This window comes from Mus musculus, chromosome 1 (genome assembly GCF_000001635.26).
Source record: "Mus musculus strain C57BL/6J chromosome 1, GRCm38.p6 C57BL/6J".
NCBI classification, from domain to species: domain Eukaryota; kingdom Metazoa; phylum Chordata; class Mammalia; order Rodentia; family Muridae; genus Mus; species Mus musculus.
Window position 1 is genome coordinate 154,793,224 of NC_000067.6, and position 12,993 is coordinate 154,806,216.

Consider the following 12,993-nt stretch of genomic DNA (forward strand, 5'->3'; position numbering starts at 1 on the left):
ACAGAATAGCAAGGACAGGTTTGTCCAACTGACACAAGAGTAAATAAACTCACATTCAGAAGAAGAGTGCCAGGTACCTAGTAACAACCACGAGCGTCCCTTTATTTACTTATTTACTTATTTATTTTGTTATCAGCAACCTTATTATTTCACTGATGAAAAAGTTGTAATTGTGATACATTTAATATTAAATTTACAACAGCGGAGGTTATGCATATACACATACACACACAAACACGTACATATGTATACACATACACAAGTACATACACATACATACACAGAGACACACAAACACACACATACACATATAAACACACATATATACACACAAACATACACATGCACACATAAAAACACACATATACACACAAACACATATACCTGTCCTTGAACAGAAATAAAATGTGTCTTGGAGCCAGGAGCTCATGGCAGAGCAGATAAAGGTGAGCAGATACATTTTTAAAAGGAGAGCCAAGGGGGACTGGCAAGAGCCAGGTGTTGGTGTGAAAAAGGAAGTGGCTTCAACATCTCTGGCCATAGTACCCAACAGGTCATAGGTACCATAGTCCCTAACTGGTCATAGGTACCACAGTCCCCAACAGGTCATAGGTGCCACAATACCCAACAGGTCATAGGTACCACAGTCCCTAACTGGTCTTAGGTACCACAGTACCCAACAGGTCACAGGTACCACAATATCCAACAGGTCATAGGTATAACAGTCCCTAACTGGTCATAGGTACCATAGTCCCCAACAGGTCATAGGTGCCATAGTCCCTAACAGGTCATAGGTACCACAGTACCCAACAGGTCATAGGTGCCACAATACCCAACAGGTCATAGGTACCACAGTCCCTAACTGGTCTTAGGTACCACAGTACCCAACAGGTCATAGGTGCCATAGTCCCTAACAGGTCATAGGTACCACAGTACCCAACAGGTCATAGGTGCCACAATACCCAACAGGTCATAGGTACCACAGTCCCCAACAGGTCACAGGTGCCTGTATCAGAGTACCCAACAGATCATAGGTACCATTTACTGAGAAAAGGAAAGCAGCAGGAAAGGTTGACCTGAGAGAAAAACACTTTTTTTGTGTGTTAGAAGTGTTAAGCTAAAGATGCCTAAGGACACACAATTGAAGGCGCTAAGAGGTGAGTAGGGTGTGTCTAAAATTAAGGGAAAATGCCATGGAGATACAAAGGTGTGAGTTACCAACATGTGATGGCATCTCGCTGGCTGGAGTTGAGTGAGAGCGCTAGGAAATAAACAGTGCTGGGAAGAGAACAGACGCTAGAGAGCTACTGCTCAGGGAAAGGGGAAGGGAACCAGGAAGAGAGGTGGTGGGCAGCAGCGAGGAAGTGGAGAATCATTGTGGTTTCACAACAACCATCGGGGGTGGGGCAGGAAGAGGCAGCAGTAAAATATTACGGCCACCACGCCTGCTGCTAGACATCCCTCAAAATGGGCACAGAAGACCATCTATCAAATTGTCAATGGGGGAACCAAGGTAACCCAGGAACAGGATGAAGGTCACGTTGAAATGACTTCAAAAGGAACTAGTGAGAACACGCATGGGAAACAGGAAGTAGACAAGAGGACTCGACTTCCTCTACCCAGGCATGAGACTCCCCCAAGAATCTTGAGGAACAGTCAGGCCCCAGTAACAGAAGGAAAAAGCTGGTTCTGGGGCAGATGCAGAGGTGAGCTGTAGAAGGGAGTCACACATGCCCCTCTGGTGACTGCTGTTTTCCCAGTGAAGAAGGAAGGCAGCTCCAGGCATGAGCTCGGGTGGGCTGAAGGAGATGGTGGGGTTTGAGAACGAAATGTTACCCCCAAGAGTGCGATAATGAATATGGAAGTACAATGTAATAAGACGTTTGCCGGGAGTGGTGGCATATACCTTTAATCCCAGCACTCAGGAGGCAGAGGCAGGCGGATTTCTGAGTTCGAGGCCAGCCTGGTCTACAAAGTGAGCTCCAGGACAGCCAAGGCTATACAGAGAAACACTGTCTCGAAAAGAAAAAAAAAAGACTTCTGAGCAAATTGAAAGAGTGACTTGAGGCGGTAGTTGTGTTTCTGACCACAGTCAGTATGGCTGGTAGGGGTTTTCATAGAAATGTTCAGATATGTGAGCGCATGTGGACATGCCAAGTAGGATAAAGGCGGAGTTGGAGATCTGGGAGACCAGCCTGTTGAAGCAACAAAGGAGCAACACAGTGGAGGCCGAATCCTAGGGAGGGATCGTGGTGATGGTGACGCTTCAGTGAACACGGACCAACCCTAACCAGCTAGACTAGACACCAACGTGGGAAGCATCAAGCATCCTCTACCTTGGCTAACCCCTGATTCATGAGGGTAGCAAAAAAGTTTTGATGCAGATGCAGTGAGACTGTGGTAGTTCAAATATGCTTGGCCTCATGGGAAATGGCTCTGTCAGGAGGTGTGGCCTTGTTGGAGTGGGTGTGGCCTTGTTGGAGGAAGTGAGCCACTGTATAGGTGGGCTTTCAAGGAGCCTAGTGCTCAAGCTCCACCCAATGTGGAAAAGAGCTTCCTCCTGGCTGACTTCAGTTCAAGATGAAAAACTCTTGGCTCCTCGAGCACCAAGTCAGCCTGTATGCTGCCATGTTTCCCACCATAACAATAATGGACTGAATCTCTGAGACTGTAAGCCAGCCCCAATTATATGTTTGCCTTTATAAGAGTTGCCTCGGTCATGGCCCTGGTGTCTCTTCACGGCAATGAAACCCTAACTAGGACAGAAATGGAAGAGTCTAAGGAACTGAGCCCTAAAAGGGGGTCACTAGAAAGAGAGGAGAGGAGATGGCAATCAGATGCCAAGAGGCTTGAAACTGAAATGGAGGAGCTGTGAAGTTATGACAAAGATGGAAACTATGAAAGTGAGATACAATGGGGCAAAGAACCAAAGGACCAAGAGCCCAGCACACACAGCAAGACACATCTGAGGACACAAGTGTCACTCGGAACTGCTAGCATGTGAAGAAGAAGGTACTGAAGATACCAGTGAAGAAGCTAAAGTATCCCTGGAACAAAAGGACTAACTGGGTCCCAGTAGGTGACTGCAATCAGGAAGAGCAGATAGGGCATAATGACGTGTGGGTGGTGTATACCTGTAATTCTCATACTCAAGGGGCAGAGGCAGGAGGATGGAGAACTCAAGGCCAGCCTGGGCTACCTAACAAGGTCCTGGGTAAAAAGAACTAGAGGGAAGAGAGGGGATGGAGTGGGAAAGGAGGCAGGAAAAAGAGGAAAGGGAAGGGAAAGTTAGAAGATATTTTTGATGTTGCAATATAAGGTCTAAACCAGTGGTTCTCAACTGTGGGTTGTGACCCCTTTCGTGGGCAGGAGGGGGGTTGCCTAAGTCCATCAGAAATCACAGAGATTTACATTCCTGTTCATAACAGTAGCAAAATTACAGTTACAAAATAGCAACAAAAATAATTTCATGTCCACCACACCAGAAGAACTAACTGTATTAGGTCACAGTGTTAAGGTTGAGAGCTGTTGCTTTAGACAGTGCCAGTATTTGGGGTTGGAGCGTTTGATGGGAGTCAGAAGCACCTGAAGCCATCCGAGAGAGAATCTCTGGGGATAGGGTAGAGAGTTGGAATGGTCATAGACATAGGGGTCTCCAGCAGGTGGCAGCAGTGAGTGCTGGGAACAGGTATGGGTGGGCTAACATCACTGACTCTAGCATTTGCTATTTCTCACTGACCAGCTCTAACCAGACTTCTAACTCTGTCCCCTACTGAGGTATGGTGTTTGGCTCCCAGCACACCTTCCTTTTGAAAGCAGTACTGTTCTGGCTGCTTTGCCTTCTACCTCTGCAGTCAACTCTCCTCACCTCCCTTGTGGGCTCCTCCTCCAATGCTACCTTCCTAAAGACTAACATGTCCCCAGTACCAGGTCACTGATGTGTCTTCCCTGTTTCTCCTCTCAATGCATCCACTTGGCTGAAAGCAGCTCTCTAACTCTTCTAACTGCCATGACAGATAAGCGTCTGGAACCAGATCCTGATATCCCCCCAGCAGCAAAAGTGATATGTCAGCTTTATCCACATTGCTAGTCACAGCCAAGCTAGTCTTACCTCGGATATTATGGGAGTTCTGACATTGGGACCCAGACGTTGGGTAGCATGAACAGTGTTTATGCTCCACAACTTCCTTCAAGTCTTCCAAGTCACGTTATAAAGGTTAGACAGAGATGGAGAATAAAATACTTCTCTTTGCTTCCTTGATTGAGACAGGGTCCTGATGGGTAGCCCTGGCTGCTCGAGCCCTTACTGTACAGCCAGGCTCGCCTGGAACTTGAAGCATCTCTTGCTTCAGCTTCCTGACTATTGTGTACCTTGATGGTTGTGACTATAAGCAAATAGCAGACATCATAGCTATCTACTTCTTCCCCTTCACTTCCAAACTGAATTTCCAGGAGTTTTTTAGGTTACTTGGAGTCCTCAGTCTCTCAGCCCTCACACTAGCTGACTGGTCAAGACATCTCAATGGCCATTGGGATAAGAAATCCCATGGGAATGAAAGGTAGCATGCTCTCATGGTAAAAATCAGAGCCAGCCTCATAGGGTACAAATCTCTCACTAATACTCAGCTGTAATCACAAAGCAGTTATTATCAAGTGACCTTGAGAAAGTCACTTCCCCGTGATTATTAACTAAGTGCAGACAATAATTGTACCTACCTCATAGTTGCGGTGAGGAGTTAGTACATGCAGCCTGTTTCCTTGCACTTAAAAAAGCTGTAGGTTTGAAAAAACTAATAGCACTGAGAGGTGAATAATGCTGTTCACACTCAGATCCTGCATCTCAGAAGCTCATCACACACCAGGGCTAATGAATGGATGAACAAGCTAATAAATATTAGTGCAACCGAGCAGCTACACACACACACACACACACACACACACACACGTACCTGTATGTGCTTATACACACCCACACCCTCTTGCACACACACACCCGCTTGCACACAAGCGCATGCACATGCACACTCGCACGCACATGCACACATGTGCACGCACACACCTAGCTCACACACAACCACACCCTCTTGCACACACACACCCGCTTGCACACAAGCGCATGCACATGCACACTTGCACGCACATGCACACACGTGCACGCACACACCTAGCTCACACACACACACACACACATACACCCTCTTGCACACACACACACCCTCTTGCACACACACACACACACACGCTTGCACACAAGCGCATGCACATGCACACTCGCACGCACATGCTCACACGTGCACGCACACACCTAGCTCATCCACGGTAATCAAGTAAATAAACTTAAACCCTGCCACTAAAAACACATTCTAGTTACTTGGCAGCTAATACTTCTCCCATCTCAGGCAGGAAGAAAAGCGTAAAGACCATGGGGCATGCCAACATACAGAAAAAACTGATTTAAAGTGCAAAATTGAGTCCTTATTTGGGTTATAAAACCAGGGCACTGGAAATAGTAAACACAAAACAAAATAAAACCTAAACTGAATTCTGCAGCAGCATGCCCTCCAGGCCAGCCTAAGTTAGAACTTCTGTCCAACATGAAAAGAGAAAGAAGAATGCTCTTGAGTGGCCAGACAGCTTGGTAACTCTCTTTCTGCCCTCCCCTCAGAGAAGAGACTTGCCCCAAATATGATTATCCAAGGGCAGGGCAGCTGTAATTCCTGAAGAGAACATGCCACAGATGGTTCAAGTTGGCATCCGTCCTCCATGGCTTGCAGGGATAGACCCAGTTCCTTCTCCCTAAGAGCTTGGTTAAACAGGTTAGTTGGGCAGTGGAAACCCAAGCTTGATTGACAGAGCTCATTGAGGTTCAGAGTAGCCTACAAGATGAGCAGAAGGACCACTGCCTGGCTGACCACAGAGACCTCGCTGGAAAGGGTAGTGGATATAGACACAAATGACTCTCCCACTCCTCCCTGGCCTCTGGAACCACCCTTTCCCCAGGGCCCGCCCACTCTCCATACTCACTCCCACTCCTTGCGCCGGGCCTGCGGGGTGCTCTGCATCTTGTGTGCCTCGTGGGCCTTGATGATGTCCCGCTGCTCGATGAGCCCCCCTCGCCTCCGCTTCATGACCTCTGGGCTCACAGGAAGGAAGGGGCTGGAGCCTGCATCCAGCGTGGTGCTGCCCTCCCAGCCCGGGCCCTCGCCTTCCTGCACCGGGAAGAAGTTGTCGAAGCCGGCCACCGCGGAGCGCGGGGAAGCAGGCAACATGCCCACCTCGTCGGAGGCATTGGCCTCGAGCAGGGCGCACTGCTGCGGCCGCCATGCCTCCTCATCAGGCAGAGCCAGGACGTGGCGGCGCCTGCCAGCAGCCCCGGGCTCAGGGCTCCCTCCTGTAGCCGGGCACAGGGTGGGCTCGGGCAGCCTTCGGCCTGGGCTCAGTCCACGCATCTCGGGCACCATCACAGAACATTGCTCTGCCAGGAAAAGGGTGGGCAGAGACAAAGGGTGGGGAGGAGAAGGAGGAAGAGGAGGAGGAGGGAATGAAGGATCATGGGCACGGGGAAATAGAGAAGAGAAAAAGATTAATGACACGGCCCCTCAAAGCTCAATAATGCTTCCTAGGCCTGGCCAAGAAACTGGCACATAGGCCGAGCTTGGTAAAAGATGCTAAAATCAGTAGTGTTGACTCTAAACTAGTCTGGGTACCAGATTCACAGAGTTGCAGAGTTTAAGCAAAGAAGATTCACTCCTACCATGAGATTCAAGTCCAGTGCAGATGACAGAGGTTCCATGATTACAGATACTCCTCCTCTAACGACGACTGGACTACCACCCAATAAACCCATTGTTAGGAGAAAATATTGCAAAGTAAAATAGCATTTAAAGTCTAAGTCACTGAACATCGCGGCCTAACAACACAGTACACTGTACAGTGAGACAGGTTTCCCACATGATTTTGGGGCTGGGAAGTGAGGCTCACTCACTGCCCAGAACCATAAGAGGAACATACCAAGAGCCCTGGAAAGATCAAAATTCTAGAAATGAAGTACATTTTCTACAAAATATGTGTGGCTTTCACACCACCATTCAAAAGAGGCCATCAGTATGTACACAGGAGACAAACATTCCAGTACCTTCTATAAGGAGGCACCGCCATCTCAGGTGGGCAGCAATGTGGCTAAATGAAAAGAATCCTCATCACCCCTATTCCAGGTTCCCAGCTCCTCTGCCCTCTTGGCCACCTGACTCCCTGGCCAGCACAAAGTAGGCATGTCTTTTGTCTAGGTTCCTGCCTTTCTTATGATACACACATCCACCTCAACACACAGAGAACATTATAGATCCAGATGCTCTAATGACTCCCTGAAGCTGGATTCTCCTATTCCAGACCAAGGAGAATATAGTCAAATTCACTTTAGAAAGAGTGCTTGCCATATGCCAACCACCAGGTACCAAGCATCTCATAATGAGCCAGACATGGTCCATGTCATACCCATTGGGACACAGAGGAACACTGACTCTTGTCACACGGCATGATGGGCTGGGACTGATGTAAGTCTGATGTCTGTAAGTTCTCAGAGGAGGGCCACATTATGTACCCGGTGTAACCAGGAGAGTTGTATAGAAGGGCAGGACCTTGAAGCTAAGCATGGACAGATCTCTCTGGGTAAGCACCAGGAGATGGGGGCCAGGAGATAAGGATAGGGAGATTCATAGGTAAAAGGAAGAACATATATGCACAGAGGAGGACTCAAGGAACCCAGAGGATGTGTGTGGTGGTTTGAATGTGCTTGGCCCACGGGAAGTGGCACCATAAGGAGCTATGGCTTTGTTGGAGTAGGTGTGGCCCTGTTGGAGGAAGTGTGTTACTGTGTGGGTGGGCTTTGAGGGCTCCTTGTGGCCAAACTCCTCCCATTGGGGAAGAGAGCCTCCTTCTGGCTGCCTGCAGATGCCAGTCTCTTCCTGGCTTCCTTCAGATCAAGATGCAGAACTCTTGGCATCTCCAGCACCAAGTCTGCCCACACAATGTCGTGCTTCCCACCACGGATAATGGGCTAAACTTCTGAAACTGTAACCCAGCCCCAATTAAATGTTGTCCTTATAAGAGTTGCCTTGGTCATGGTGTCTCTTCACAGCAGTAAAACCCTAACTAAGAGAATGTGGAAAACACTTCTTCCATAAGCCTGGGGTCCTAATAGTCCTTTATACTTCAGAGGACCTCAGCTTTCCACCTCAAGATACTACTTTAGGTATATAGGAATCAAAAAGGATGCTTTCCCAGTGCTCCCAGTGTGCTTCCAGTGTGCTCCCAGTGTGCTCCCAGTGTGGGATAGAGCCTTGACCCACACCACTTGAATGATTTGAATGCCAAGGTTCCTTTGGGCACACAGAGCACATGGGAGGAAAAATGTCCAGGCTAAGCTTAATGAGGAGGAGAAATGAAGGAGAAAATATTTTTCAAGTCTTGCCAAGACTGTCTACCTTTAGGTGGGATCTTCCACAGGTGATGTATGCACGTATTCCTTTGGTGCTAAGAACCACCATGCGCTCTGTGTGCTCAGAGGAACCTTGGCATTCAAATCATGCAAGTGGTGTGGGACGAGGCTCTATCCCACACAGGGAGCACACTGGGAACACTAGGGTAGCATCCTTTTTGATCCCTGCACACACCTGACCCCTAGCTATCTTCTGCCTTCCCTAATATGAGCCACAAACCAAACCGTAAACCAGAAAAGCAAAGAACATGGAATGGTTATAAATTTTAATGTTCAACCATATTATTTTATAGATGAGGAGGATAAGATCCAAAAGTTAAAGAGACCCACCCAGGGCCACACTGCTAGTAAACCAGACTTAGATTTCAAGACTTAGCTCCCATTTTTGTTTTTATCACACTCTTTGTGCTTCATGAAGCAGAATCCAGCGATGCCACGCCTATATCCTCGTCACTAATTAACAGAGTTATTGTAAGGAAAAGCCTAGATTCCCTGCCTTCCTTTTCCATCACCTGGACTCATCTTTCCAGATATGATACCCAAGCCTTCCGGGAGCTGAGTTGAGCAGTGGTCAGCAAGGTTGAGTCAAGCCAATGGGGTAGGGGGAGGGAAAATGTCCAGGCTAAGCTTAATGAGGAAGAGAAATGAAGGAGAAAATATTTTTCAAGTCTTGCCAACAGCTGGGTGGGTCCCCAGAAAGAGTGACTCATGCTCTCGCACTGTCATTCTGTCTCTGCATTTGATGGGTTTTAAATTTATCCTTTATTCCTACAATGTTTAAATGTCTCTCCCCCACCATACACATGCGTGCACCCCTCCCCTGACAGCTCCCACTCCCTCTCCAGACTTTAGCACCTCCAGCAATTCCAAGTATTCTTGGACTCTGGTCTACAGTCTCCTCCCCGCTTCTAAGCCCATTGTAGACAAGGCTCCCAGGCCACTAGCTCTCCCAGGGCAACCAGAAGCCAGGGTCTGGCTTTGTATATCTGTTTCCCAGCTATCCCCACCCCCATCCTTCCTGGATTTCCCCTTCCCTGACACTTTGCCAATCTAAATCACGTCTTTGCCAGAATTACAACAGCAATAATATGCACGACAGAGCTCTGGCTTCAACAGAATCAATTTACAAATATCAAAACATGAAATTATCTCATCTTTCCTTTAAGAATTCTTGTTAAGCAACCCTTCTATTATTGACATAAACGTTCATCATGGAAATCTGTCACCTCCACCACTGCCAAGCAGGCCAGTGCCCTGGTCTTGCTATTGTCACACTCATAGAACATCTTCCCCATCCAGCAACTCATAAGCGACAGTCTGCACCTTCTAGGAAAGGGCATTTGACTCTACCCTATCTTAGCCCTCCCCACCCCCATTCCCAAACACTGTCTTTCCTTGAATTCCCTGAGAAAACAAATTCTGTCTTGTCTATCTGTTTAAATCAGTGCCTAGTACCGAGCTTAACATGGAATAAATGCTTAGATGGTCTTTAGAGCTGTTTCCCCAATATTCTGGTTAACCCTGGCCCACAAGAACAGAGACGGAAACACACTTGACTTCTAATGGTTGAGTAGGACCACTTAATGGTTCTGTCCAGTGGATTGTGAATAGAAATTATGACTATATAATTATGTGAATAGACGTTTGACTGAGAAATGGTCCTCAGAGTCTCAGACATTTGAATACTTGACCCCAAGTTAACAGCTCTGTTTGGGAGGTTTAGGAGGTAAGGCCTTGTTTTACGTCACTGGAGACAGACATGAAAAGGCATGCATCATTTCAAAAGTGCCCCCACTGTTTTGTGCTGGTGGTTTGAGATGTAAACTATTTTTCTTTTACGGAAAATAGATTTTTTTCATATACTATCATTTTATTATGGTTCCCCTCCCCCTACTCCTCCCAGTTCCTTCCCACATCACCTCCCATACAAATTCACAAATAGGCATCTAAGGGGTAATAATACAGTAAAATACAGTGAAATAAAATGAAAACAAACCATTTGGAATAGGACCAAAAGAGCAAGAATTAGAGCCAAAAAAAGACACAGGAAATGTATATAGATGTAGAGACACACATGTCTGTACACACAGGAATCCCATAAAAATATAAAACTGGGGCTGGCAAGGTGGCTCGGCAGGTAAGAGCACTGACTGCTCTTCTGAAGGTCCTGAGTTCAAATCCCAGCAACCACATGGTGGCTCACAACCACTCGTAATGAGATCTGACACCTTTTTCTGATGTGTCCGAAGTCAGCTACAATGTACTTATATATAATAATAAATAAATCAGTAGGCCAGAGCAAGCAGAAACTGAGCGAGCAGAGTTGACTGGAATAAGTGGGGTTGACCAGAGTGAGCAGAGGTCCTAAAAATTCAATCCCCAACAACCACATGAACACTCACAACCATCTGTACAGCTACAGTGTACTCACATACCGAAAGTAAATAAATAAATCTTAAAAAAAAACAACAACATAAAACTTGAGGCCATAATATATATATACAAAGGACCTGTAGGATCAAGGGGAAAAGTCTCTGACTTAACATTACGAGACAAAGAACCTCGAACAATACTGTTGAGTTCATGTTCCATTGGCCATCTACTGCTTGAAATGGGGCCTACCCCTAAGCCTGGCTTGTTTTCCTAGTAAGACTCCTTTTGACTTCCAGATACTATATCCACTCTACCATCATGGCTTCTTCCCCCTCTAGAACCATAACAAATATACACTTCATTTTACTGCCTTGGTCATGGTGGTCTATCACAGAATCAGAAAAGTAACTAACATGGCTAGCTGGCAAAGGTTGATTTAACTCTGAGGCATCTCTAGGAGGAAGAGTAGTTCTTGCGACCCGGAAGCTCCAGATGGGCTTTTGCCCTGCTAGTGAGGGCATGCTTTGGTAATGAGATAGGGGATATTCTTCTCTCTGCCCCCTACCCCTACCCCATCTAAGAATCCTGTACCACAAAGATATGCCAACGAGTACAGTCCTGTTTGTCCCCCACTCACCCACCTTTCCAGAATAAAAGTCAAAATAGTCATCTACAAACGAATAGTCTATTTTGTACCATTTCCCTTCTCTCCTCTCAAGAGGTTTACTTAGTACTTATACAACTCTGATGGCCTCAGAAGCAATAGCCCCTTCATTCCCTTGGCTTATTGGTGCCTCTCAGGCAGGTGAGCCCACCATGCTAAAGACATCCATTCATCTCTCCTTGGCTCATGGCCATCCCAAGCCCATCCACTACCACTTACCTTCTGATTCTCCCAGAGCATGTGTGTCCTTCAACTACTTTGTAAGAAATGGATATTCCAGGAAGCCTAGAAATTACATTCTTCTGAAAATTATCCAAATACCTTAAAAATTTTGAGATCAGCAATGAAGAAGACATCGCCATTATATATACACTAAGTACCACCACTGGGAGGCAGCGGACAGAAATCAGGCTGCTGGTTCCTAGGGGTGAGCAGTGAGCCCACAGGCATCCACAGGCTGGCTCTGCACTATCCTTGACTCAGTGCCATCTGTCTCTACATGGCAGGAAGAGGACAAAGAGGACCCAACTCTCAACTATTAAAAATTAGGACCCACGGGAATGTTCCTTCACCTGCCTGAATCTCTGTTCATCTCTGCACTGTGTGAGTGCAGGCAGATGCCACAGCATTCATGTGGACACAGAGGACAAGCTCCTTTGTCTGTATCTTCCATCTTGTTGGGGATAGGTTTTCTTGGTGTTCACTGCTACATATGTTAGTCTGGCTGGCCCACGGGTTTCTAGCTAGTCTCATGTCTCTACCTCCCATCTCTTGATAGGAGTGAGAAGATTGCAAGCTCTGATACCCAGTTTTGTGTATATTCTGGGGATCCAAACCTAAGCCCTCATTCTGTGCAGAATTCTGTGCTCACCTTGGGTGAGCACCTCCTCACCCAAGCCCTCTGTTTTCAAAAGCCATTCCCTTCTCCTAGAAGCACATTATACTAAGAGCATCATGCCGTCCTGAGAGGTTAGCTTAAGTTAGTAAGAGGTGTTCCCCTGAGTGAACTGGAGCATTAAGAGTCCAAACAAGACATTATGCCACTAAACCATTCCCAGGGGTCCTGTGAAATTAACCTACTAAAACACACCCAGAGGGGAGTCCTTGACCCACCCCCAACTCTCTGCAAAGCTCCCTCCTCCCCTGGACCAGAATCAGCTTTTTTCCAATACACATTCCCCTCCATCTGTCCATGTTGTTATGGTGACTGTTTCAAGGATGGGCTAATGTCCAACAGCAATTTGACAGGCTGGTGCATTTTGAATATAAACCAACATCCAAGGAAAACACTCTGCTTCAAATCTGGAGTGTTCTCTAAGTCTTCCTGAGTCTCTACGGACAAGTAGAAGGAGCCTATGGTCTGCTGTCCAAAGCTCTGGTCTAGGCTACAGTTCTGTCATTTGGTAGTCAGGCAACCTCTGGCCATCTACTTCTCTAAGACCATGTTCTCACCTGCTTC

General features: G+C 47.0%; 1 protein-coding gene across 20 annotated transcripts in view; it reads right to left on the minus strand.

Moving 5' to 3' along the window:
• Positions 1-12,993, minus strand: part of Cacna1e (calcium channel, voltage-dependent, R type, alpha 1E subunit) — a 493,980-nt gene that overhangs the window by 402,418 nt on the left and 78,569 nt on the right. For 19 of the 20 annotated variants that reach the window (XM_030243929.1, XM_017312578.2, XM_017312712.1 and 16 more), the window contains one exon: positions 6,025-6,475. The exons of the other annotated variant lie outside the window; for it this stretch is intronic. In XM_030243929.1, the coding sequence (XP_030099789.1) occupies positions 6,025-6,461 (437 nt within the window). In that variant the 5' untranslated portion in view covers positions 6,462-6,475. The remainder of the gene's footprint in view (positions 1-6,024; positions 6,476-12,993) is intronic. 20 annotated transcript variants of the gene reach the window in all.